This window comes from Neoarius graeffei, chromosome 4 (assembly GCF_027579695.1).
Source record: "Neoarius graeffei isolate fNeoGra1 chromosome 4, fNeoGra1.pri, whole genome shotgun sequence".
Lineage (NCBI taxonomy): Eukaryota > Metazoa > Chordata > Actinopteri > Siluriformes > Ariidae > Neoarius > Neoarius graeffei.
The window spans coordinates 8,215,017-8,238,271 of NC_083572.1; the positions used below are offsets into that span (position 1 = coordinate 8,215,017).

The 23,255-nt window shown below is 40.8% G+C and overlaps 1 protein-coding gene across 2 annotated transcripts in view; it reads right to left on the reverse strand.

Moving 5' to 3' along the window:
- kalrnb (kalirin RhoGEF kinase b) overlaps window positions 1-23,255 on the reverse strand; it is a 163,522-nt gene that overhangs the window by 67,843 nt on the left and 72,424 nt on the right. For both annotated transcript variants that reach the window (XM_060918780.1, XM_060918781.1), the window contains 17 exons: window positions 19,771-19,989; window positions 19,400-19,549; window positions 18,827-18,941; window positions 18,535-18,650; window positions 16,967-17,089; window positions 16,426-16,608; window positions 15,273-15,397; window positions 14,992-15,058; window positions 12,588-12,697; window positions 11,601-11,670; window positions 6,877-6,966; window positions 6,524-6,616; window positions 6,321-6,432; window positions 5,524-5,714; window positions 4,007-4,108; window positions 3,756-3,898; window positions 3,375-3,477 (listed from right to left, as the gene is read on the reverse strand). In XM_060918780.1, coding sequence (XP_060774763.1) covers window positions 3,375-3,477; window positions 3,756-3,898; window positions 4,007-4,108; window positions 5,524-5,714; window positions 6,321-6,432; window positions 6,524-6,616; window positions 6,877-6,966; window positions 11,601-11,670; window positions 12,588-12,697; window positions 14,992-15,058; window positions 15,273-15,397; window positions 16,426-16,608; window positions 16,967-17,089; window positions 18,535-18,650; window positions 18,827-18,941; window positions 19,400-19,549; window positions 19,771-19,989 — 2,112 coding nt within the window. The remainder of the gene's footprint in view (window positions 1-3,374; window positions 3,478-3,755; window positions 3,899-4,006; window positions 4,109-5,523; window positions 5,715-6,320; window positions 6,433-6,523; window positions 6,617-6,876; window positions 6,967-11,600; window positions 11,671-12,587; window positions 12,698-14,991; window positions 15,059-15,272; window positions 15,398-16,425; window positions 16,609-16,966; window positions 17,090-18,534; window positions 18,651-18,826; window positions 18,942-19,399; window positions 19,550-19,770; window positions 19,990-23,255) is intronic.

Here is a 23,255-nt window from a genome sequence, read left to right on the forward strand (position 1 = left end):
TCTTCTCAGTCCTGGGTAATGTTGGCTAACTAACTAGTCCTGCTTGCTGTCTGGACTGGATTTATTTTAAACATCAGTAATAAAGATTAAATAAGGAGGCATAAAACGAAGAGAATATGAGCTGCTTGTGTGACCTGACTGTACACAGCCACAGTTAAAGTGAGATGTCCAATCATGTATCAGTGACCTTCCCAAAAACAGACATGTTGCTTGGAATATGAGCAAGGGAATATTTATTTAACATAAAAATCACATTATATTCGCTCACTAGCAAGACCAACATCTTCCCTGGCACTTCTGTTTCACTTGGTGATACTTGAGGCAGAATGAAATCACACCACAGCATTTATCTGAGATCAGACAGAGCTTTTCCACAGGAGCTCACTGAGCAGAAACAGGGCTGAGTCACTGAGACTGAGTGGGACGAAGCAGCAAAAGACCAAAAAGACTTGAGGAAAGCTGAATGCCAAACTGTGATTCATGCTGTATGCAAAAATAAATTTTTTTTTTTTTACACTACTGGGGACAAACATGCTAGTGTTCTCGAGGATGCCAGCCAAAATCCCAATTACACAAACCACTAAATATATATTATGATAAAAAGAGATATGTTTGTGTGCTATTTTAATACCATATGGCCAATAAGAGAAAAGAAAGAGCCGAGTGTCTTTGTGAACTGTGCTTTGCATAAAGCATTTCAGAACTCACTTGGAGAAAACTGTATTATTTGAACGTGTGGATTATAGACACACCCTAACATCGTCTATGCTGCCAAACCAGACACACACACACACACACACACACACACACACACCCCACACATATATAGGTCCATTGACACACTGTACCATGAAGGAAGAGAGTAGTTTTTTCCACGGAGGGAAAACAAACCACACATGAACACACAGCCATAAAGAATCAAAATCTAAATTAGAACGATCTGTACACAAATTTGGTCCTGTGCTAATATATTATGAATACTAAAATGACGACATGCATTTGCTTTCACACATTCAGATCTCAGGATTGAACACAGATCTGAGAACTGCTCAGATATTTGTGTGCCTTTATGCACTTTTTCCGTTCTATATATCGACTCCGTGAACAAGTTGTATTAATTCCAGAGCTACAGTCGGACAATTTGATGTAATCAGAGTTCGCATTCAACCCATTATGTTATATAAATATGACTTAAGGGCGACATGGTGATGCATCAGGTGATCCTACTGCATGAAGCCATGTTCGATTCAAGTTTAGCGTTCAAATTCAACGGCGACTGTGTCAGAAATATTTTGGAACTGGACGAATGTTCATGAGAGGAAACATAACTCTAAAACATGCAAATCAGGGACTTGAATAACCATGAAACATAAGAAGGAGAGGATCGGGGCCAGGCTTGTAGTACTCGAGTCTGACTCGTGCCTTAATTTTCAGGACTCGTGACCTGACTTGGACTCGTGCATTAATTGCATTCGGACTCGTAAATTGAAGACGAGGACTCTGATTTTTTCTTTATTTTTTGCAACCTGCCATAATAATTTGGCATAAGATATTTACATTAATTTTTATACTAATTTCGTGCATCGTGAATGCATATTCACCTGTTCAAACGTCATGTTCAGGAACAAACTAACATTAATGGCGCTAAAATGCCTGGAGAGACGCCCCTAGGATTGCCCGCTTTGCTTATACAGACTTCTCGTGCAGTGGGAAAAAATGCACTGCTATGTGTTCCATATGTAGAAGAATGTGGCAGCGGGGGCGTGGTCTAGCATCGGTCTGTGACAGGAGGGCGGAGTCGGGGAAGTTAAGTGGCAGAATCACTACACCTGTTGTTAATTGATGTGTTTGTGTGTCTTCCCAGTGACCGCGCCCTTCTTAAGGAGAGAGAGTGAGAGCAGAGGGTCTCTCTCCACAACCAGACGGCTGATGTGTGGGCGTGTGTCTGAGTGTGTGTTTGCAACTGAAAAGTGCAAATAAAAGAGAGTTTTGTTAAAACAGTTCTGTCCTGCCGTCCTTCTGTGCTCCACCCACCTACATGGACTGCTACAAAGAACTATCGAGGAGACGACGGGGACGACCTCGAACTTCAATCGTCATTTGGCGAGACTCCACCCAGAGAACGAAGTGACACGCTCTGTTCATTGCTCTGTTGATAGTGGGCGGGGCTTGATTGCGGCGTGATGAACTAGCTAGTGTTAACCCTCTCATGTTATTTGCCCTGTTGATAGTGGGCGGGGCTTGCTGAGCGATGAACAAGCTTTTAATCTGTAGCCTGTTAACTAAAACGGGGCAGCCGAGCAGATGTGGTTGGAGTTTTGTTCTCTGACTCGACTCGGAATTTTCTTTTATGACTTGGACTTGAACACTGGGGACTCGAGACTGGGCTCGGACTCAAGGTTTAGTGACTTGACTACAACACTGGTCGGAGGCATTAGTGTAGCTGTCTAGGGCCGGGCTATCAAACATACATGTTCTAAAAACCGTTATAGTCTCGGTTATTCCTTTTGGGAAAACCTAGAGCGATAAACCCAGGACCATCAACTCACATACTAACAAAATTGCTAATGATGTGTACTTCATTATTAGCAATACAAAAAAAAATCTGACACTAGATTTAGAAAGCATCCAACTGAACAATCCAGCCCCCTTTTTTCAGCGCTCCCTCCAAAGCCACTCCTACAAAACACATGAACGCGCACTGCCTGACTACTGCTGAAGGATGAGTCCATGAAAAAGAGAGAGAGCACGTTGGTGGGGAAGTGTCGGCCGTCGTTGTCGTATCCAACCACCTCATATCTCATTCCCATGTAAGAAAACACTTCACATTATCATAATGAACATAAACATGGCTATTGTTAGGACTCGGAGTTGTTGACTAGCTCGCTAGCTTTAGCGATACGTCTGTAACGTGTCTGCCTCGCCTTGCGGAAGATTCCACTCACGTGCAATGGGAAAAGTGCACGTAGGTAGACAGACAGGTAAGGACCCAATGAAATGATCAGACGCAAGATGAAACGTTTCGAAAATAAATTGCCTACCCCGCATTTACAAGGAGTTGTTGAAATGTTAGTTCTCATTAATATGGCTCATTATCTAAAATGAATCCAACACCCCTGGTTAAGGCGCTGTGTCTCTCCACGTCAAATATTAAACAAACTCTATGAGACATGATTTACGTTTACTTCATCAGCGCTCACATGAACCAAAAGGTGTCGGATCTTCTGATCTCTCACTCAGCGTCAAATGGTTCTTCTTTTTCTATCTGCCCGTAAAGAACTTATTTCTGCTCAAACTTTTTTTTTTTTTAAATCACTGAGCTCTCTGAAACAGTCCGAAAGAATGTCTTACATCGAGGACAGCTGTTGTCCTACCTTGTCACTGTCCACTGTGTTTTGGGAGGTACGGGATGCGATGGAGATTGTGTCTGGTTGGCTGCTGGCGTCGCCTTGACTGTCTGCGTCTTCAGTGGTTTCCCTGAATAATGATCCAGACAAAATTACAAACTCCGTTAAAAACAAAAAAGTCCGATTAGTTTTAATATAAGACAAAAAGTGACAGTTTTACAACAGTATCCATATTTCTTTTTCATAGCTATGTCTATATAACCATAGTAAGGCTTTATTCATTTATTGTATGACTTTGTTCGACAATTAGATTAAAAAAGAAAAATATGGAGAGACAAGAAGGGACCGATTTAAAGAAAAGTACAGTGAAATAAAGCATGAGGGGATTAAAGGGGTTATATTAGGGACCTCTTGCTGACGCTGCGCTGCCTGGATGGAGTTTTGGGGAGGTGGATGGGTTCCTTGAGCGCCCCCTTAAGGTGCACCGTCCTCTCCTGGATCACCTCTCTGATATTCCGGATCCACTCTTGCTTCACCTCCATGCTGGACGCCTGCGGGGGCGGGGGGAAGAGTGCATGAGGAAATCCCACAGAAATCCGAGCAACGACACAGCCAAACACAGGCACGATAAAGGTTTGAACTTCTAACAGGTAGTTTACCTTCAGGATGGTTTTGCTGTCTGATGTCGGGGTACGTCCGGCCCACAGAGCGAATTTACATGGGTCTCCTTCGATGTGCTCCGTCACTCCCAACTCTGAAGTCTGATAGATATGTAATTAAGTGGAAAAAAATAAATTCAGAATTTTATCAATTAACAAAAAAATTTGGTGAGGTGTTCTTGAGGCATCCATAAAAAAAAAAGAAACTCTGTTGCTCTGATCCACAATAAGTTTTTAAAAAAATCCGAGCAAATCCGAATTTACACGGGTCTCCTTCGATGTGCTCCGTCACTCCCAACTCTGACAGATATGTAATTAAGTGGAAAAAAATAAATTCAGAATTTTATCAATTAACAAAAAAAATTTGGCGAGGTGTTCTTGAGGCATCCATTAAAAAAAAAAGAAAAACTCTGTTGCTCTGACCCACAATAAGTTAAAAAAAAAATTCCCAAAGAAGACAGTTTTTATTCATTCAAGAACGACTCATCTTACTTTTTATCCGTTTATAGTTACATTGATGTTTGTGGAACGTCTTCCAAACAAGCTACTTCCTGTTATCCCTTACATTTTCGCAGTTATAAACGTTCATTCCATCACCAGCCACTCTTTTTTTCTCTCACTTGAAGTTAAGGAGGTGTTAAAAAAAAAAAAAGAAAAAAACCCAACCCTGCTTTCTTGAGTTTTTCCCCTCGAAGACTTTCTTGTGGTGGAAAACCTACTGACTGTTACAAAGCGCTGACACTGGAGACTCCTTCCAGTCTCCTTCCAGAAAACTTTACAATATCCTTTGTTAAATTCCAGGTTTTACAATACCTTTCGATTACGTGAAACGTCCACCATACACCACCGTGCGAAAGTGTTATTACTACAGACATGATGATGTTTAAACAATGGCAAGTGTATTTTGAATTGCAGCCAGAATTTCTGCCATAACTACTATCAACACCTTCCGACCAATGAGAATCAAGAATTCAACTGCCGTGATATAATGTCAATTATACATACAGGACACTTTTTTGATGGAATAAAAACGTGTTCTATTTCCTTCTGGCGGGTTCCATTCATTTGGTTTGATAGCATGCAATATTGTTGTTATATCGCTTATCCTACATGTATTACGTCACTCTACCCAATGAAGAATAAGCGTTGAATATGGTTTCTGATATTGCATGGTTGTCAAGACAACACAACATCACATGTCGGAGATGTAAAACTTCCACGCTAGCAAGCGACTAGGGCAATTTGTGAACAAACATGGCCGCCAGGTTTGCTTCGTTAAACACGGAAGGTTTGGAAAGAATTTTAAAAAAGAAAGCCGCATTGAACACCTGAAAGGAATGTGTATGGATAATAATATCAGCTGGCTTTTTTTCCATGGTATATCAGATATATTCCATTCAGCTACTCGTCTTCGACTCATTCAACAACATGCTAGCTGAAAAGAATATATATCTGATATACCACGAAAAAAAAGCCAGCCAATATCATTTAAATATTTAATTCTCTACACAACCTACCAGCAATTTGCTCTTGTAGACGTATTTCGTGCGTCCGGACGAGTCCTTCATCTCTTTGCTGAACACCAGAGAGATCTCGAAGAGGAAAAGGTGACGATCTCGGCCTTTGCGGATCAAAGATTTGGGGTCCCAAACCTGGAACGTGTCCTGCAGGATCAGCTCACCCTGAACAGCCAGATTCTCATCAAAACCTGGAATCCAAAAGGACGTTGTGGATGTTAAAACTGGAATCAATGAAGAATCAGCGGAAACGATATCAAACTGACAATCAGACACAAAGATCAGGAAATGATACAGGAATCAGACAAAACAGGTTTCATCAGGCGGTAAATGATAAAATGTACTTTATTTCACTCACTGTGTGTGTTTTTATTTTTAGATTAGAGTATTTAGAGGGCGGCACGGTGGTGTAGTGGTTAGCACTGTCGCCTCACAGCAAGAAGGTCCTGGGTTCGAGCCCCGTGGCTGGCGAGGGCCTTTCTGTGTGGAGTTTGCATGTTCTCCCCGTGTCCGCATGGGTTTCCTCCGGGTGCTCCGGTTTCCCCCACAGTCCAAAGACATGCAGGTTAGGTTAACTGGTGACTCTAAATTGACCGTAGGTGTGAATGTGAGTGTGAATGGTTGTCTGTGTCCATGTGTCAGCCCTGTGATGACCTGGCGACTTGTCCAGGGTGTACCCCGCCTTTCGCCCGTAGTCAGCTGGGATAGGCTCCAGCTTGCCTGCGACCCTGTAGAAGGATAAAGCGGCTAGAGATAATGAGATGAGATGAGTATTTAGAGATGGCGTGAGCTCTTACCCTCCAGCATGCTCACGTGCATAGCGTCATTGGCTCGTTTCGGTACACTCAACATCACCTCCAACCCTTCCTTAATCTCCCCCTTACCTTCTTCACAACAAGTCAACAACTCCTGTTAACACACACACGACACATTTAAAACACACCATGCTGCACATACGTAGCTTGTTAACTGGCAGTATTATTGAAGTTTTATGCCCTACCTTAAGCAGCAGCTGGTACTTGGTGATTCTCTGCACAGGTTTGATGAGGTAGGAGGAGATGGAGTTGGCCAGCCCATGTCTTTTCTGGATCTCCTAAAAAATAAAATAAATAAATTTAAAAAAACAAAACAAAAACCACAGTAACCCTTATGTTTGGGTAATTACTCTAATTACACGTTGAGGTGTTTGTACAAGCTGCTAAAATTACAGTTTGGTCTAAGATTAAAGCCAGTGCGATATCAAGGGATGAACAGAGAGGCTCACAGGAAGCTCTCTGCTGCCATCTAACTGTCCACGTAATCCTCAGATCAGTTAGTGCGTCTTTCTCTACACAAGAAAGAGATTAAACTCACGTCAAAGAAGCGTCCAGCTTGACCCTGAATCAGCTGGCTCGAGTCTGGCTTGTTTTTGCAGTAGGTGACATACATGTGGAACTTATCAGCCTAAAAAATAAAAAAAATAAAAAATTGTGGTTTCAAGAAGGTTTAATTGCATATTGTCGATGAAGCGATGCTTATGTTAAAGTAATAAAATGAAGACTGACAGAACATTACGTAAAGGAAAAACCACTTGGAGGCATGCTATAATAGAACAATAATCAAAGACGTTATTTGGAGTTGTTATTTTCCAATTACAGAATGCCCCAAGTGGTTTAGTTCATTGCGTGATTTGCCAGTGCAACAATTTTTATTTCGTAAACAGGCGTGTAACAATTCACTAAAATCATGATTCGATTTGATTCAAGATTCAATTTTACCATGATATTTTTGAAAAAAAAAAGAAAAGTTTATGACCAAAATAAAAAAAATGCAACATTTATTTCCTGTTCTTTATGAACTGAAATATTCCTTTTGTTAAATAAAAAACAAACAAGCCAACATTTGTTTCATTTTCTTAATAACCAACAATAATTATTTACGCACATCTGTAAAGATTGGAGTAAAATATAAAATCAGTTATTTACTAAAATATTCTTTGTATTACAAATGAAAAAGGCAATAACAAACAGGCCTTTTCTTAATAAACTTTTATGAACATTTGTACTTCCTCCATTTGCTTCTCTTTTCTTTATCGTATAGCGGTCTGTAACAAGAGCTCCGATTTCTTGTTAAATCAATCTGTATAGTCAATCACACAACACCTACCACCTTAATGTGCACACTCAACTTTCCACACATTAACAGTAGCAGGTTGGCAATACAGGTAGTCATTGACTTACGACCTATGCAACTTACGACCGATCGACTTTACGACCGTCTGGTTATGACTGGCAAGTGTTTTCCAGCTGAGCTAGCTGAGCGTACGACAGTTTCCGCCCCAGCTCCTGGCAGCGCCCAGCATCCAGCCTCTCGCCACGTACTCTCGACCTTCTTGCTGTGAGGCGACAGCGCTAACCACTACACCACCGTGCCGCCCCTGTTTTGCACATATTAAACGAATTGTACTGTACACAGTGTAGTATGCAGTGTTTGACTTAAACCAAATAATGAGCCAAGGTAATGAAATTAGAAAATGTTGATAAAATAAGACTTTAAGATGATTACAATATCATTACACATCACAATATACTTACGTTCATTTAACATAGGCCGACTTACGACCAGATCGGTTTACGACCGGCCAGTCGTAACGAAACGCAGTCGTAAGTCGATGACTACCTGTATTCTGTTATTTGTGCTCGTTGTCATTTTTTGCACTGTCCTTGTTGTTGATGTTTGCACTTTATGTTGTGTGTCGTTTATTGTCTGCAATGTTTGCATTCACTGCACTCTTGCACTTTGTGTGTTGTAGACTGCAGTCCTGTGATGTTTAATGTAGCACCATGGTCCTGGAGAAACGTTGTTTCGTTTTAACTGTGTACTGTACCAACTGTATATGGTCGACATAATAAATAAAAAAAGCCTTGAGCTCTCTCGTTTTAGATGTTTTGTGTGTGTGGTTTTTTCATGGCATTAGAGCTGTGTTACTTCCATCTAGGGTGAAATCACATGCAGTCCCGTTATTGTATGTTATTATATGGCACGAGCTACTTCCGGTAAAATCGTGCACTCTGATTGGTTCCTTGGCGGGCAGTATTTTCCTGTAATGCCTGTGGACGATTATGGGCTTTCTTTCCAAGGCGCCGGCTTTCAATGTTGCAAAAAAACAAACAAAAAAGATGAATTAGAAATCAAAAACGGCCGAAACACAAGAGTAGCCGAGTTATTCAAGAAGAGAGCAACAAAGAGCATTCAGAAACTGCTAACCGCTAACAGAAATTCAGTTTTGAAACCGCTAGCCGTTTATTCACTGAGCTTCATATAAACTCTGGAGAGCTCATAGCCTTTTCCCTGCTCTAGAGATGAATGAAGCCATCTGGCCGCCATCTTACCACTCGCATCGCGTGTATTTTGCTGATGTGTTAAACCGTCACATCCAATCAAATTTGCCCCAAGAAAAGTATCTCCTGACTTTTTCCCCCTCTTTCATTACCTCTTCTTATTTTCTCCACTTTACCCACATTTCTTACATATCTTTATCACACTCCTCTTCACTGTTATTGATTTTTTTTCTGTTCCAGTTCACTCTCGGATCATTTTTCCTTTTTTGAACAGCTCTTTCACTACTATAATTATTTCAGTAATTATATTATATTTAAGTTTGATCAGATACAACGGTTTAACACATCAGCCAAATACACGCGATGGGAGTGGTAAGATGGCGGCCAGACTCTGCCCAGTCTGACTCGAGCTCATTATAAAGACATCCATTTTAATCTTAGAAATAATAATTTAAAAAAGCCATATAATAAACTCCTTATGAACCTCGCTTGCTCAGCTATTTTCCCGTAAAGACTTCGCACTCAGGGAATAATTAATACTATTCCTCCATCTGCTGTCTACACAATATAATTACAGCAAGAGAGAACTAAGAGATTAATCAGCCTGATAAGAACCATGATTCATTTTTTTTATTTCATTGATTCAAATATCATCATAAATTTGTATCGTGATTCATCCTTGTATGATATATCATTACATACCTAGTAAACAACGACAAATCATACATTTTATCCATTTATAGTTACACTAAAAAGTCGTTCCCTTACCAACCTCTGTCTTTATTTATTTTTTTCTTAAAGTTATTGAGACAAAAATGCAGTGTGTTTTGTTACCAAGAAATCGGAAAGTTTTCTGACCGTGAATGACCGTTACAAAGCACCGACACTGGAGACTCCTTCCCTAAACATTACGCAAACATCTCCTCACTAGATCAATTGTATATTTTTTTAATTTAAATAATATTCGTTTGCTATTAGCTTTAGATTACGTCTCTGTGACTTTGCTATTACTACACAAACAAGAACACGTTAAAACATAGAAAATTAATCAATACCTTCTGAGCAATCAGAATTGAGAAAAATCAACATTACTAAGGTACAGTGGTGCTTGAAAGTTTGTGAACCCTTGAGAATTTTCTATATTTCTGCATAAATATGACCTAAAACATCATCAGATTTTCACACAAGGCCTAAAAGTAGAAAAAGAGAACGCAGTTAAACAAATGAGACAAAAATATGATACTTGGTCATTTATTTATTGAGGAAAATGATCCAATATTACATATCTGTGAGTGGCAAAAGTATGTGAACCTTTGCTTTCGGTATCTGGTGTGACCCCCTTGCGCAGCAATAACTGCAACTAAACGTTTCTGGTAACTGTTGATCAGTCCTGCACACCGGCTTGGAGGAATTTTAGCCCGTTCCTCCGTACATAACAGCTTCAACTCTGGGATGTTGGTGGGTTTCCTCACATGAACTGCTCACTTCAGGTCCTTCCACAAATATTTCGATTGGATTAAGGTCAGGACTTTGACTTGGCCATTCCAAAACATTAACTTTATTCTTCTTTAACCATTCTTTGGTAGAACGACTTGTGTGCTTCGGGTCGTTGTCTTGCTGCATGACCCACCTTCTTTTGAGGTTCAGTTCATGGACAGATGTCCTGACATTTTCCTTTAGAATTCACTGGTATAATTCAGAATTCATTGTTCCATCAATGATGGCAAGCCGTCCTGGCCCAGATGCAACAAAACAGGCCCAAACCATGATACTACCACCACCATGTTTCACAGATGGGATAAGGTTCTTATGCTGGAATGCAGTGTTTTCCTTTCTCCAAACATAACGCTTCTCATTTAAACCAAAAAGTTCTATTTTGGTCTCATCCATCCACAAAACATTTTTCCAATAGCCTTCTGGCTTGTCCACGTGATCTTTAGCAAACTGCAGACGAGCAGCAATGTTCTTTTTGGAGAGCAGTGGCTTTCTCCTTGCAACCCTGCCATGCACACCATTGTTGTTCAGTGTTCTCCTGATGGTGGACTCATGAACATTAACATTAGCCAATGTGAGAGAGGCCTTCAGTTGCTTAGAAGTTACCCTGGGGTCCTTTGTGACCTCGCCGACTATTACACACCTTGTTCTTGGAGTGATCTTTGTTGGTGGACCACTCCTGGGGAGGGTAACAATGGTCTTCAATTTCCTCCATTTGTACACAATCTGTCTGACTGTGGATTGGTGGAGTCCAAACTCTTTAGAGATGGTTTTGTAGCCCTTTCCAGCCTGATGAGCATCAACAACGCTTTTTCTGAGATCCTCAGAAATCACCTTTGTTCGTGCCATGATACACTTCCACAAACATGTGTTGTGAAGATCAGACTTTGATAGATCCCTGTTCTTTAAATAAAACAGCGTGCCCACTCACACCTGATTGTCATCCCATTGATTGAAAACACCTGACTCTCATTTCACCTTCAAATTAACTGCTAATCCTAGAGGTTCACATACTTTTGCCACTCACAGATTTGTAATATTGGATCATTTTCCTCAATAAATAAATGACCGAGTATAATATTTTTGTCTCATTTGTTTAACTGGGTTCTCTTTATCTACTTTTAGGACTTGTGTGAAAATGTGATGATGTTTTAGGTCATATTTATGCAGAAATATAGAAAATTCTAAAGGGTTCACAAACTTTCAAGCACCACTGTATAAAAGTATATTAGACAGAGCAACTTAAGTAATCTGAGCTCTTACCCAAGTAACGAAACAATGACCAACATCCTCAGGAAGCTGCTCATAATTCTCCAGCTCTTTCAGAAAAATGCTACAGTCATAAAAAGTTTTATTTATTTTCACAATTACTTCAAGCAAAATCAAATTAAAATAACAGGAAAAGACTTTCCAAGCTATAAACCATTAATATTAAAGGTAGACTGCCTTTCAGATTTTTCAAGTTTAGGTCATAAAAAGAATTTTCCCTGACACCCAGTTATTTTTGTTTAGTTGACCCGAAAGCTATTGAATTCAAATCACAGACTTCCAATTTTATTAGTATAAATAAATAAATAAATAAATAAATAGAACAATTCATGAATTTAGAGCCATGTGGCCCTAAATTCTCCGCTATTTTCTCCTGCTTCACCATGACACAATACAAGATACTACGTCATGCACGACGTGGTGGGTTTTCCCCGTTTGCGCAAGGCATTGTGGGATACAAATTTGAAACAGGAGAGAACAATGGAGGACGCGAGTGTGCGAATGAAACAGATCACAGTAACGGAAAGTAAGAAGAAAAGACATTATGTTATATCCGAAGGAAAGGAAACGCAGGACCAAACTAATAAATATCGGCGGCCAGTGAGCGCCTCGGTGTGATCAGCTGTTCATTTAGCGACAGAATGATGGAACTGTTAGTGCACGGTCAAAGGTAAACCTGTAGATGTCAGTAATGCAACACTGTGGATGCCAGCTGTCATAAAACCCAAAAGAAGAAGAAAACAAAGAGCCTGCACATGCGCACTTCCTCTGTCTGCTTGACTGCGCGACGCGAGCGATTTCATGCACATTATTTGCTTTAATCCCCTCAAATTAAATAACTTCCCAGCCACGGAATGGCCTGATATTTTGAGATATTACAGAAATAAACATATATCACAATGACCACATTTCAGAGAGAACTAAATTTCACCGATTTTATGAAATCGAAAGGCCGTCTAGCTTTTAGTGTATATGATGTACTTGTTATGGAAATCGTAGATCTCTTGAATGTTCCCGAAGATGACGTGCTCCTTGTTGGCGATTCCCTGTGGGATCTCGTCCATGCCGCTCGTCATCTCCCACAAGAATGTCTGTGAAAAGAAGTCAATTTGAACAGCTGATTGACCCAAATCCAGGCACTAAAATCTTCTCTGAGATTCTGTTTAAATTACATTCTACAGTGGCTTGCAAAAGTATTCATCCCCCTTGGTGTTTGTCCTGTTTTGTTACATTATAAGCTGGAATTAAAATGGATTTTTGGAGGGTTAGAACCATTTGATTTACACAGTATGCCTACCACTTTAAAGGTGCACATTGTTCTTTTATTGTGACACAAACAATAATTAAGATGAAAAAACAGAAATCTGGAGTGTGCATAAGTATTCACCCCCTTTCATATGAAAGCCCTAAATAAGAGCTGGTCCAACCAATTCACTTCATAAGTCACATAATTAGTTGATTAAGTGCCGCCTGTGTGCAATCAAAGTGTCACATGATCTGTCACATGATGTCTGTATAAATCAACCTGTTCTGGAAGGACCCTGACTCTGCAACACTACTAAGCAAGCAACATGAGAACCAAGGAGCCTCCAAACAGGTCAGAGACAAAAGTTGTGGAGAAGTATAGATCAGGGTTGGGTGATAAAAAAATATCCCACACTTTGAATATCCCACCAAGCACCATTAAATCCATTATAGCAAAATGGAAAGAATATGGAACACCCTGGGGAGGTGTTCCAGGCATGTCCCCCCGGGAGGAGGCCCCGGGGAAGATCCAGGACACGCTGGAGGGACTATGTCTCTCGGCTGGCCTGGGAACGCCTTGGTGTTCTTCCCGAGGAGCTGGCCGAGGTGTCTGGGGAGAGGGAAGTTTGGGCTTCCATGCTCAGACTGCTGCCTCCGCGACCCGGCCCCGGATAAGCGGAAGAAAATGAGATGAGATGAGAAAGAATATGGCACTACTATAAACCTGACAAGAGAAGGCCCCGCCCACCAAAAGTCACAGACCGGGCAAGGAGGGCATTAATCAGAGATGCAACAAAGACAATGCTGAGGGACCTGCAAAGATCCACAGTGGAGATGGGAGTATCTGTCCATAGGACCACTTTAAGCCGTACACTCCACAGAACGGGGCTTCATGGAAGAGTGGCCAAAAAAAAAGTCATTGCTTAAAAAAAAAGTTTGGAGTTTGCCCAACAGCCTGTGGCAGACTCACCAAACACATGGAAGAAGATTCTCTGGTCAGATGAAACAAAAATTGAACTTTTTGGCTATCATGGGAAACGCCATGTGTGGCGGAAATGCCACGTGTGGCGCAAACCCAACACCCTGAGAACACCATTCCTACAGTGAAGCATGGTGGTGGCAGCATCATGCTGTGGGGATGTTTTTCATCTGCAGGGACAGGAAAGCTGGTCAGGACTGAAGGAAAGATGGATGGCACTAAATACAGGGCAATTCTGGAGGAAAACCTGTTCGAGTCGGCCAGAGGTTTGAGACTGGGACGAAGGTTCACGTTCTAGCAGGACGATGACTCTAAACATACTCCTAAAGCTACACTGGAGTGGTTTAAAGGGAAACATTGAAATGTCTTGGAATGGCCTAGTCAAAGCCCAGACCTCAATCCAATTGAGAATCTGTGGCATAACTTGAAGATTGCTGTACACCAACGCAACCCATCTAACTTGAAGGAGTTGGAGCAGTTTTGCCTTGAGGAATTGGCAAAAATCCCAGTGGCTAGATGTGAGACATACCCCAAGAGACTTGCAGCTGTAATTGTAGCAAAAGGTGGCTCTATAAAGTATTGACTTTTGGGGGGAATACTTATGCACACTCCAGATTTCTGTTTCATCTTAATTATTGTTTGTGTCACAATTTAAAAAAAAAAGTGCACCTTTAAAGTGGTAGGCATGTTGTGCAAATCAAATGGTGCTAACCCTCCAAAAATTCATTTTAATTCCAGCTTGTAATGCGACAAAACAGGACAAACACCAAAGGGGATGAATACTTTTGCAAGGCACTGTAAGTAAGGAATAAAACACTTCAGGGGCATGCTGTTCGAGGAAAATAATCAGTGTCATGTGGCTTGATGTAAAGTGGCGTTTCACCCTAAAGTTACCATGGCAATTTGACTAAAAGGTTAAGAACATTGGACCAGACTTTTTATCCATTTATAGTTACATTTAATTCACCACCATCTAACCAATCAGAATGGAGAATTCAACAGTCCTGTGGTGTAACGTGTAATAAGTCAGTCTTATTCACTATTCAACTGAACTGCTCTTTTGCCCCTTACCTTGATATGAAATCCATACAGTTAAACACACCTCATTTATAATTCAACATTTTGGATGGTCTGTAAAAAAGACGAAGGACTAAAACACACCTCGAGACACTCCTGCAGATCTCTGACGTACGCTCGCTCAGTCTGCAGCAGCTCTGCCATGATATACCTGCAGCAGCAGAGACACAGTTTCACTGAGCTCCACGAAAAGCACTCTGTACATTGAAATATTGATCAGAGAAGGATTTTCCTCCTGGAACTAGTTGGCAAGAAAATGTGATAAGCTGGACTGAGAGCACACACTGTCTGGAAGTGCTTCGGAAAAGGAAGGGAAAAAAACTGAACGAATGCATTTGATGCTTTCACACTTTTGGCTGCCTCACTCTTTCTTCCTGGCGGATTTTTTCTTCTCCTCGTTGACTTCATGGTTGGGGTCGTTGAGGTTGACCTCTGGGTCGGTGTGGGTCAGGCTGGCGGGGATAATGTCCAGCTCCAGGTCTTTATAGTCCTGTCAGAGACAACATAGCGTGCCGCGATACACTGCTGTTAAAAACCTGAATCTTGTATTACGTTATCTTAGAAATGAAATAAAACCAACATAAAGGGTCAAATCAAAAGACAAGGAGAAACCCTGAAGTCTGGAAATAGAAAGAGAGTCAGAAGAGGAGGAGGAGGATGGTATATATTAAAGTGGTTTATGTTCTGTTAAAGTGACTACTAAAGTAGCAAACTGACATTAGCCAATCAGATACAGATATTCCTTTGGGAATGTAATTTTGTCTCTTGGGACATCTTTAAGTCCACCATGTTGCTGGTACCCAACATTGGTCAAATGGACTGGATGACATTGGGCCAACACTGGGCACCAAGTTTGATCCACAATTGGTAGGATTCGTTTGAAAATTGTGCCTTTGTCAACATTGGGACAATTTTTGGTTGGGCTCTTGTGAAAAGTGGTTTTTGCCAACATTGGTCCAATGGACTGGCTGACACTGGATCAACACTGGGGGCCAAGTTTGGTCCACAATTGGTAGGATTGCTATGAAAACTGTGCCTCTGTCAACACTGGGACAATTGTTGGTTGGGCTCTTGTCAAAAGTGTGGGGTTTTTTTGGTAACATTGGTCCAATGGACTGGCTTACATTGGCCCAACACTAGGGGCCAAGTTTGGTCAACAATTGGTAGGATTGCTATGAAAATTGTGCCTTTGTAAACATTGGGACCATTTTTGGTAGAGCTCTTGTGAAAAGTGTTTTTTTGTTTTTGCCAACATTGTTGGGCCAATGGATTGGCTGTCATTGGCCCAACTTTGGCAGAGCTGTTATGAAACATGTGCCTTTGTCAACACTGGACCAATGTTGGTTAGGGCTCTTGTGAAAAGTGCTCTTTTGCCAACATTGACCCAGTGTTGGATAGGGAGGGCCAACATAGCCACCCAAAAGTGACACCAGGCCAACTTCAAAGAGTTGCTTTTTTTTTTTTTGTATGAAATATTCCTTTATCCAGAAAGGCCATAGGTCAAGACGAGCTCCTCACCTCCGAGCTCAGCCCCAACGCTCGGTCCAGACTAGAGCGGTACTGGCCCATGCGCTGAGAGAAATCCCGGTAGCGCCTGTCCACAGTGGACACCCACCGCTTCAGCTCAGCCACATGGACATGCCCCTTCTCCACCAAACTGCCAGCAAGCTGAATCAACAGCTTCACCTTCTCCTGGGTTTGCTGAAGGGGACATTAGACTGTACTTAGAGAATCGAGTGAATTCAACAGAAAACAAATTTATGCAATGAGAATAATAAAAACCCAATTTCACTTTCTTTGGTATGCAATCAGGGCTGGATTTAAGACTGAATGGAAGAAAATCCAATCGATTAATATGATCTGGGAGCAAACGATTTTTACATTTGTAAGACTATAGGCTTATAATGCACCAAATAAACGAAAAAGCTGTTTTCTTTTGACTTGAAGCAGTTTTTTTCCCCCGAAACTTGATAAATAATCAGGTAGAAAGCATAAGGTTTTCTATCAACTTAGTCCAAGAGGAGAACATTGGCAATTATTTTATAAACACGCAATGTACCTTTGCAGAGACACGGAATTCCTCATAGTCCTTTAGCAGTCCCTGAGTTTTCTCTGTGGTTTCACCTGGAGATGTGTGCGTGGACAAATAGTGCTCACCCGTTTCCTGCAACCAGTCCAATGCCTGAGTAATGAAAAAATGGGAGTGAAGAAGTAGTAGTAAGACAAAATAGAGAGATCTCATTAGCAACATCAGAAAGGACACGTTATGCACAATATACTGTGTAAGTGCTGTTATAGGAAAATAACTGTATATTATTATATTCGTATATATTATTATATGGCTAACATTCTACCATGCTAATGGCTAACATGCTAACTAACCTATCAATCTTGAGTTTTTCATTTTGAATAAAAGCACTAGTATCTCCTTCAGTAACTGCAAATCCAGATACTTCACAGTTATTTCATGAAATCGAGTCATACATGAGCTGATAGCTGACGAGACACGTAGCACCGAGTTATCTATAAGCCATGTACGATGAGATTGAGTGGAATAACCGTTTTATTCTATCCACATTCACTGGATTTTGAGAAATAGAGCAGTTTTATTTTTTGCAAATTCAATAAATAACAAGAGTGCTTTGCCGTAACTCTGGTAAAATGTGACTGAATTGAACGAAATTGCAATACGCGTATTACCGACAAGTAACAAAGAATCCTGCCAAGTTTCATGAAATTCCTCCAAAGATTTCAGAAGGTGAGCACCCTTCCCAGGACGGACGGACATCGGCACGACATAATCCCCCTTCGGGCCTTTCGGCCAGCGGGGGATAAAACCCATATACAAAACGTCCGACAAAATAATTTCTGCTTAGCGGACACATGACAAATTGCACATGTGTGTAGTAAAATATTCAAATTAATTTTCAAACTTCTTTGAGCTTTTGAACCAGTCGAAAAAAATTCAACAAATTTTAATGCTTAAAGAAGAAGAATGTAAGCAAACCGGTGAGATGACGGTAGCAATTTGTGAAAAATGCTATAATAATAATAATTATTGGAAAAAAAGTACTTGCCATCAAATACCTTTATTCCATATCGAGTAGAGTTTTTATTTCATCCTCAGTTGGTTCAGCAACACGCTCCACCATTTTGTTTTTCTCTACTCACAGTATATGAGCTGATATCCTGGTAGGAGAGTAGCCAATCAGAGCACGTGATTGCTCATATCCAGTGAATGTGGATAGAATACATTTTATTATTCATAATTGACTTGATTCCTCTTTGATTAGTTTCCTAGAACAGCACACCCCCAAGTGTTTTATTCCACTCTTACATTATAGGGAATCCGTTTTGGTCATAACGACTCGCGTTAACTCCAGCTGGAAGGTCTGAGCTAAAATTTTATATATTTTTTCAGTTTCCTGCAACCATCAAAATGATATTTGAATATTTTCTGATTACGTTTTGACAAAGACACATTATACCGTAAAGCTCCAGAAAACCTCTTGGTATAGCTAGCGTGTAGCGGTCTATCAGTGACACCGCTGGCTTCATTAATACACACTGAATTGACAATAAAGGACTTAAAGCGTCCTTTAGGTCAGAAAAAAACCTCCTCTTCACCTGCTTGACATGGCGTTCAAACAGCACATATTGCTGACACTGGTCTAAGTGCTTCTTCTTCTGCGTCCAGAAATGCAGGACACGATTCTCTCTCTGGAGCAGCTCGCTCAGGATGGCTATCACAACACACACACATTTTTTATTTATATATATATATATATATATATATATATATATATATATATGCGCAAACCCATGTTATAATACACCAAAGCGCATGCACATATTGTATGTAAGCATGCTTATTTAAAGGCAGGCTGTGAGATATTTCAGGCAAGCTTTGCAGACCGACCTTTGACCTGTGTCTCAGGTGCTCGGTTGTGGCTGGTGACCCCTGACATGCTCACGTTATTGCGGTGGATGTACTTCAGAAAGACCTCAGCATTCCGGCGGGCGAGAGTGCACGCCTGCACGCAAAACCGACACACAACTGTCTGAGAGAGAGATTTCCTGGAGTGCTACTTTTCTGCACCTTCCTTTATACACCTGTAGAGTGGATCGCCAGTGATAGGGTTTGAAACAAAGGTTCTTTTAAAGATGTTCCTATTTTCATGGCATTTTGGTCTCGCCAGTTCCTACCGCCTAGCTAACTCTTCCCTTGGTAGCATGAACACGTGCTTCCATCGAGACACGTGACGCTAAATCGATATTCCGATATGCTTTCAGCTGTTTCGGATGTAAACTTAGCAGGCGAGTAACACTCCAGCAGCAGGTTTGGTTTAAATGTGCTACAGAAGCATTATAGGGAGTGAAAACCATAGATGTGTTTCCAGGCTCTTACTCAAACAGAACAAGGTGTATCGGGACAAATGCAGTGTGTTCGTGTATGTGCATGTGAGTCAATATGTGAGTGTGTGTGTTTAACCTTGAGAAAGGCCTCTTTTTGCTCCAGGTGCTTGCTGATGAGAGGAGCCACGTGGTCCGTGTCTGACGTAGAGCCCAGTTTGTCATGCGCTCCACACCAGTCTTCCTCCCTCCTGTACTCCTGCTCCAGACTCTCCAGCACGTTACATACCTGAGCGGGTCACACACACAAACTAAGAGAACATTTCATAATGTTACCTGAACTAATGGGTCATGTAACTGTAACTTACAGTACAGAATGAAAATAATTAAAGCCTAATCTTGTCCTTTCCTCAAAACCGTCTTTCCTTTCAACATGCTAAGCGTACGCTCTGCAATAAGAGTGTTCACCCCTGCAACAGACACACACTCCTCCGCTTTCACGCACTGCACCTGCTCAGAGGTCTTATAGAAGGCCACCGAGGCGTTGACCAGCTTGAGTCGGTCCTCCATTTTCAGCATGAGGGTCTGCCAGTGCAGCGCCACAGTCTCAGCGCAGGCACGAACGGCGTCCGGGTCGTAGTGACCGGCCTGCAGCATTATCTCAGCTCTCTGCTGGAGCTGGAGAGCGCTCTGATGCGTCCTCTGAAGTGAATCTGCATGGAGAAGAGACTGCAGGAACAAAGGGTCAAGCTTAGCTTATAATAATAATAATAATAATAATAATAATAATAAATCCAGAATCCAGTTCATTCTCTGATGCCATGCTTGATTTACTTCTGCAATTTATTTGCGAATTACTAGAGCGGCGGCTACAATTAGCAACACCTTAATGATCTTTTGGCCGTTGCAAAAGTAGAAAAGACTTTCAATACGTAAATTGTGCATAAAGAGTTACTCAAACTTCCACTAGAGGGGAAAAAAGAGAGTTGATTCCCGGTTACTTAGCGTATCAGATCACGTGACATCGTTCCACAATTATTGACACCCAGATGATTATTTATAATAAAATAATATTATATTTTATTATTTTATTAGCGATTCATTTCGATCTTGAGAACTGCGACACTGATGAATGGTTCCTTTTTTCTTTTAACTTCGAGTCGATCCAGCCAAAGATCAACTCGAGTAAGTGTAAATATTTCTTCTATTTCTGATGAGCAGATCGGTTGATATGCGTGCGCTGTAGTGCATACACAGGAAAAATAACAGCAGTTCTTCCTGAACTAAAAGTATTTTCCTCAGAAATAGTTAATTTTGCTCTATTTTGAGTTTAGAGGGTAAAATTTGGAGTTGGAGTGGGAGCAAAATTACAGCTTAATTGCGTAACAGAGTCGGTTGTGGCTCTGAACGGAGTAAAATAGTACAAGAGTTAGTTTCAAGACAGTGAATAGTCAAATAAAGTCAAATACCAGATAAACGAAGCTGTTGTAAAAAGCAGTTTTAGAACGGTGTTGGAATGTGTGAAAAAACATGACCTTACCCATTGGGACTTGACGTGACGGGATTAAGAGTTGGCAGTGAGGGGGTTTTCACCACGGGCGCAGATAGAGGGGGGGACGGGGGGGGATTCGTCCCACCCAGATTTAAATTCACCTCGTTCGGTCCCCCCCACTTATAGGGAGGAAAAAACGTCTATGCTGTCTTTCTTTGCATAAGGCAAACCTCACGGAAAAATCAAAAGACTAATTACCATTCAATTTATTGAGGTGCACAGCAGTACAGACATAGTTGCAACTGCGCAGACTGCACAGGTTGCGAGCTCGAGCTTGGTTGCTATGGTTACCCACAACAAGTTTGACAGGCATATCGGGGACAGCTCCTCCTAGTTCAGGACCCCAACACGGCATGATGAAGGGTGCCAAAAGGCAGAAAACGATTGCATCATTTTTTCAAAAAAAACCCCAAAAAAACCACTGTAAGTAAACTGTGCCTTACTTTATCATATCACCTTGCAATTTTTTGATAGCCTGTTCAAAGTAATGTCGTAGTGAAAGTAAAATCGTACGGAGTAGAGAAGCCTTTCTGGTAGCCTCCTTCTTTCGGTGGTAGCCTGTAGATACAGTGCTCAGAAGGCAGTTTTAATGTTTAATCTGGCGTTCCCTGCCATAATTTCAGCGAGCATATTGTTTCATAAGGAAACTTTGCGAAGAGTTGTTGACTGACTGCCGCTCACGCAACACACAGGCATAGTTAGAAAGTCAGGATGCACTGGTTTACACTTTACACACAAACACGTAGCCCAGCCTCTCGCTATGTTTAACAGTTGGAACTTAGCGGTTTTAAAACTAGTTTTGCAGTTTTGCAATTTCTGTACGTGATGATAATGTGTAAACTTTGGATTTCCATAGGCTATGTTAAAATGTTATCATTGTCCTGGCCTGCAGGTAGTTCCTGGTGATGGCAGTGAGGGAGGTGAAATAACATGTATACACACTACCGTTCAAAAGTTTGGGGTCACCCAGACAATTTTGTGTTTTCCATGAAAAGTCACACTATTATTCACCACCATAAGTTGTAAAATGAATAGAAAATATAGTCGAGACATTTTTCTGGCCATTTTGAGCATTTAATCGACCCCACAAATGTGATGCTCCAGAAACTCAATCTGCTCAAAGGAAGGTCAGTTTTATAGCTTCTCTAAAGAGCTCAACTGTTTTCAGCTGTGCTAACATGATTGTACAAGGGTTTTCTAATCATCCATTAGCCTTCTGAGGCAATGAGCAAACACATTGTACCATTAGAACACTGGAGTGAGAGTTGCTGGAAATGGGCCTCTATACACCTATGGAGATATTGCACCAAAAACCAGACATTTGCAGCTAGAATAGTCATTTACCACATTAGCAATGTATAGAGTGGATTTCTGATTAGTTTAAAGTGATCTTCATTGAAAAGAACAGTGCTTTTCTTTCAAAAATAAGGACATTTCAAAGTGACCCCAAACTTTTGAACGGTAGTGTGTGTGTGTGTGTGTATATATATATATATATATATATATATATATATATATATATATATATATATATATATATATATACACACACACACACACACACACACACACATACATATATACACAAAATGGAATCATTTGCTGACAGCTCAGTCCCCCCCAGTTCAAAAATCCTATCTGCGCCCCTGGTTTTCACTCTTCTCATTGAATGGAATGGACATTTTTTACCCTTCGCGTTGAATACCCCTCCCACTGCCAACCCTTTATCCCAAAACAATAGGACATAAATTTTTTGATGGCCAGTTAATTGTCCAAATCAATGGAGCAGATTTAAGTTTTTGTGCTTGATCCATTCCTCTGACTGAACAGAATCACCTCAAGTAACCAAAAAACGGTTCGTCACAATGGGTAAGGTCATGTTTTTTTTCCCCCATACATTCCAACACATTTCTAAAACTGCTTTTTACAACAGCTTCATTTATCTGTTATTTTTTTATAAAATACAATCAAGCATGATATACATACTACATAGATATTATTGTAGCTGAACTTGTGCTGAAGACAAAAAAGTTGTATGACTTTGAAAATACTGCTTAGATTTGTTGAAATTGATGACAAAATCAGAGCATGCCAAAATCATTAGCGTGCCAGAAAATACCTTCAGACCCCAGAGGGTTAATATTTAAAGGCACAGCTGCAAAATCAGTCTGTTTTATCCTCCAGGGTTTTCATACCATGCTAAAATGGCATGAGGAAAAAAAAAACAATGCGTTGTTGGTTTTTTTTAATTTGCAAACTTTACAAAATCATCTCAAGGAGTAATATAAAATAATTGAAACGTGTACTGGAAGGCAAGGCCCCTTTAATACATCATCACGCCATTTTATCAATCAGTTAACCCCATTAGCTTCCTTTGGCTCTATGTACTTTCTTATTTCTTCCTTGGCAGCAGCATCACTGAATCCATCTGTCCCCTTTCATT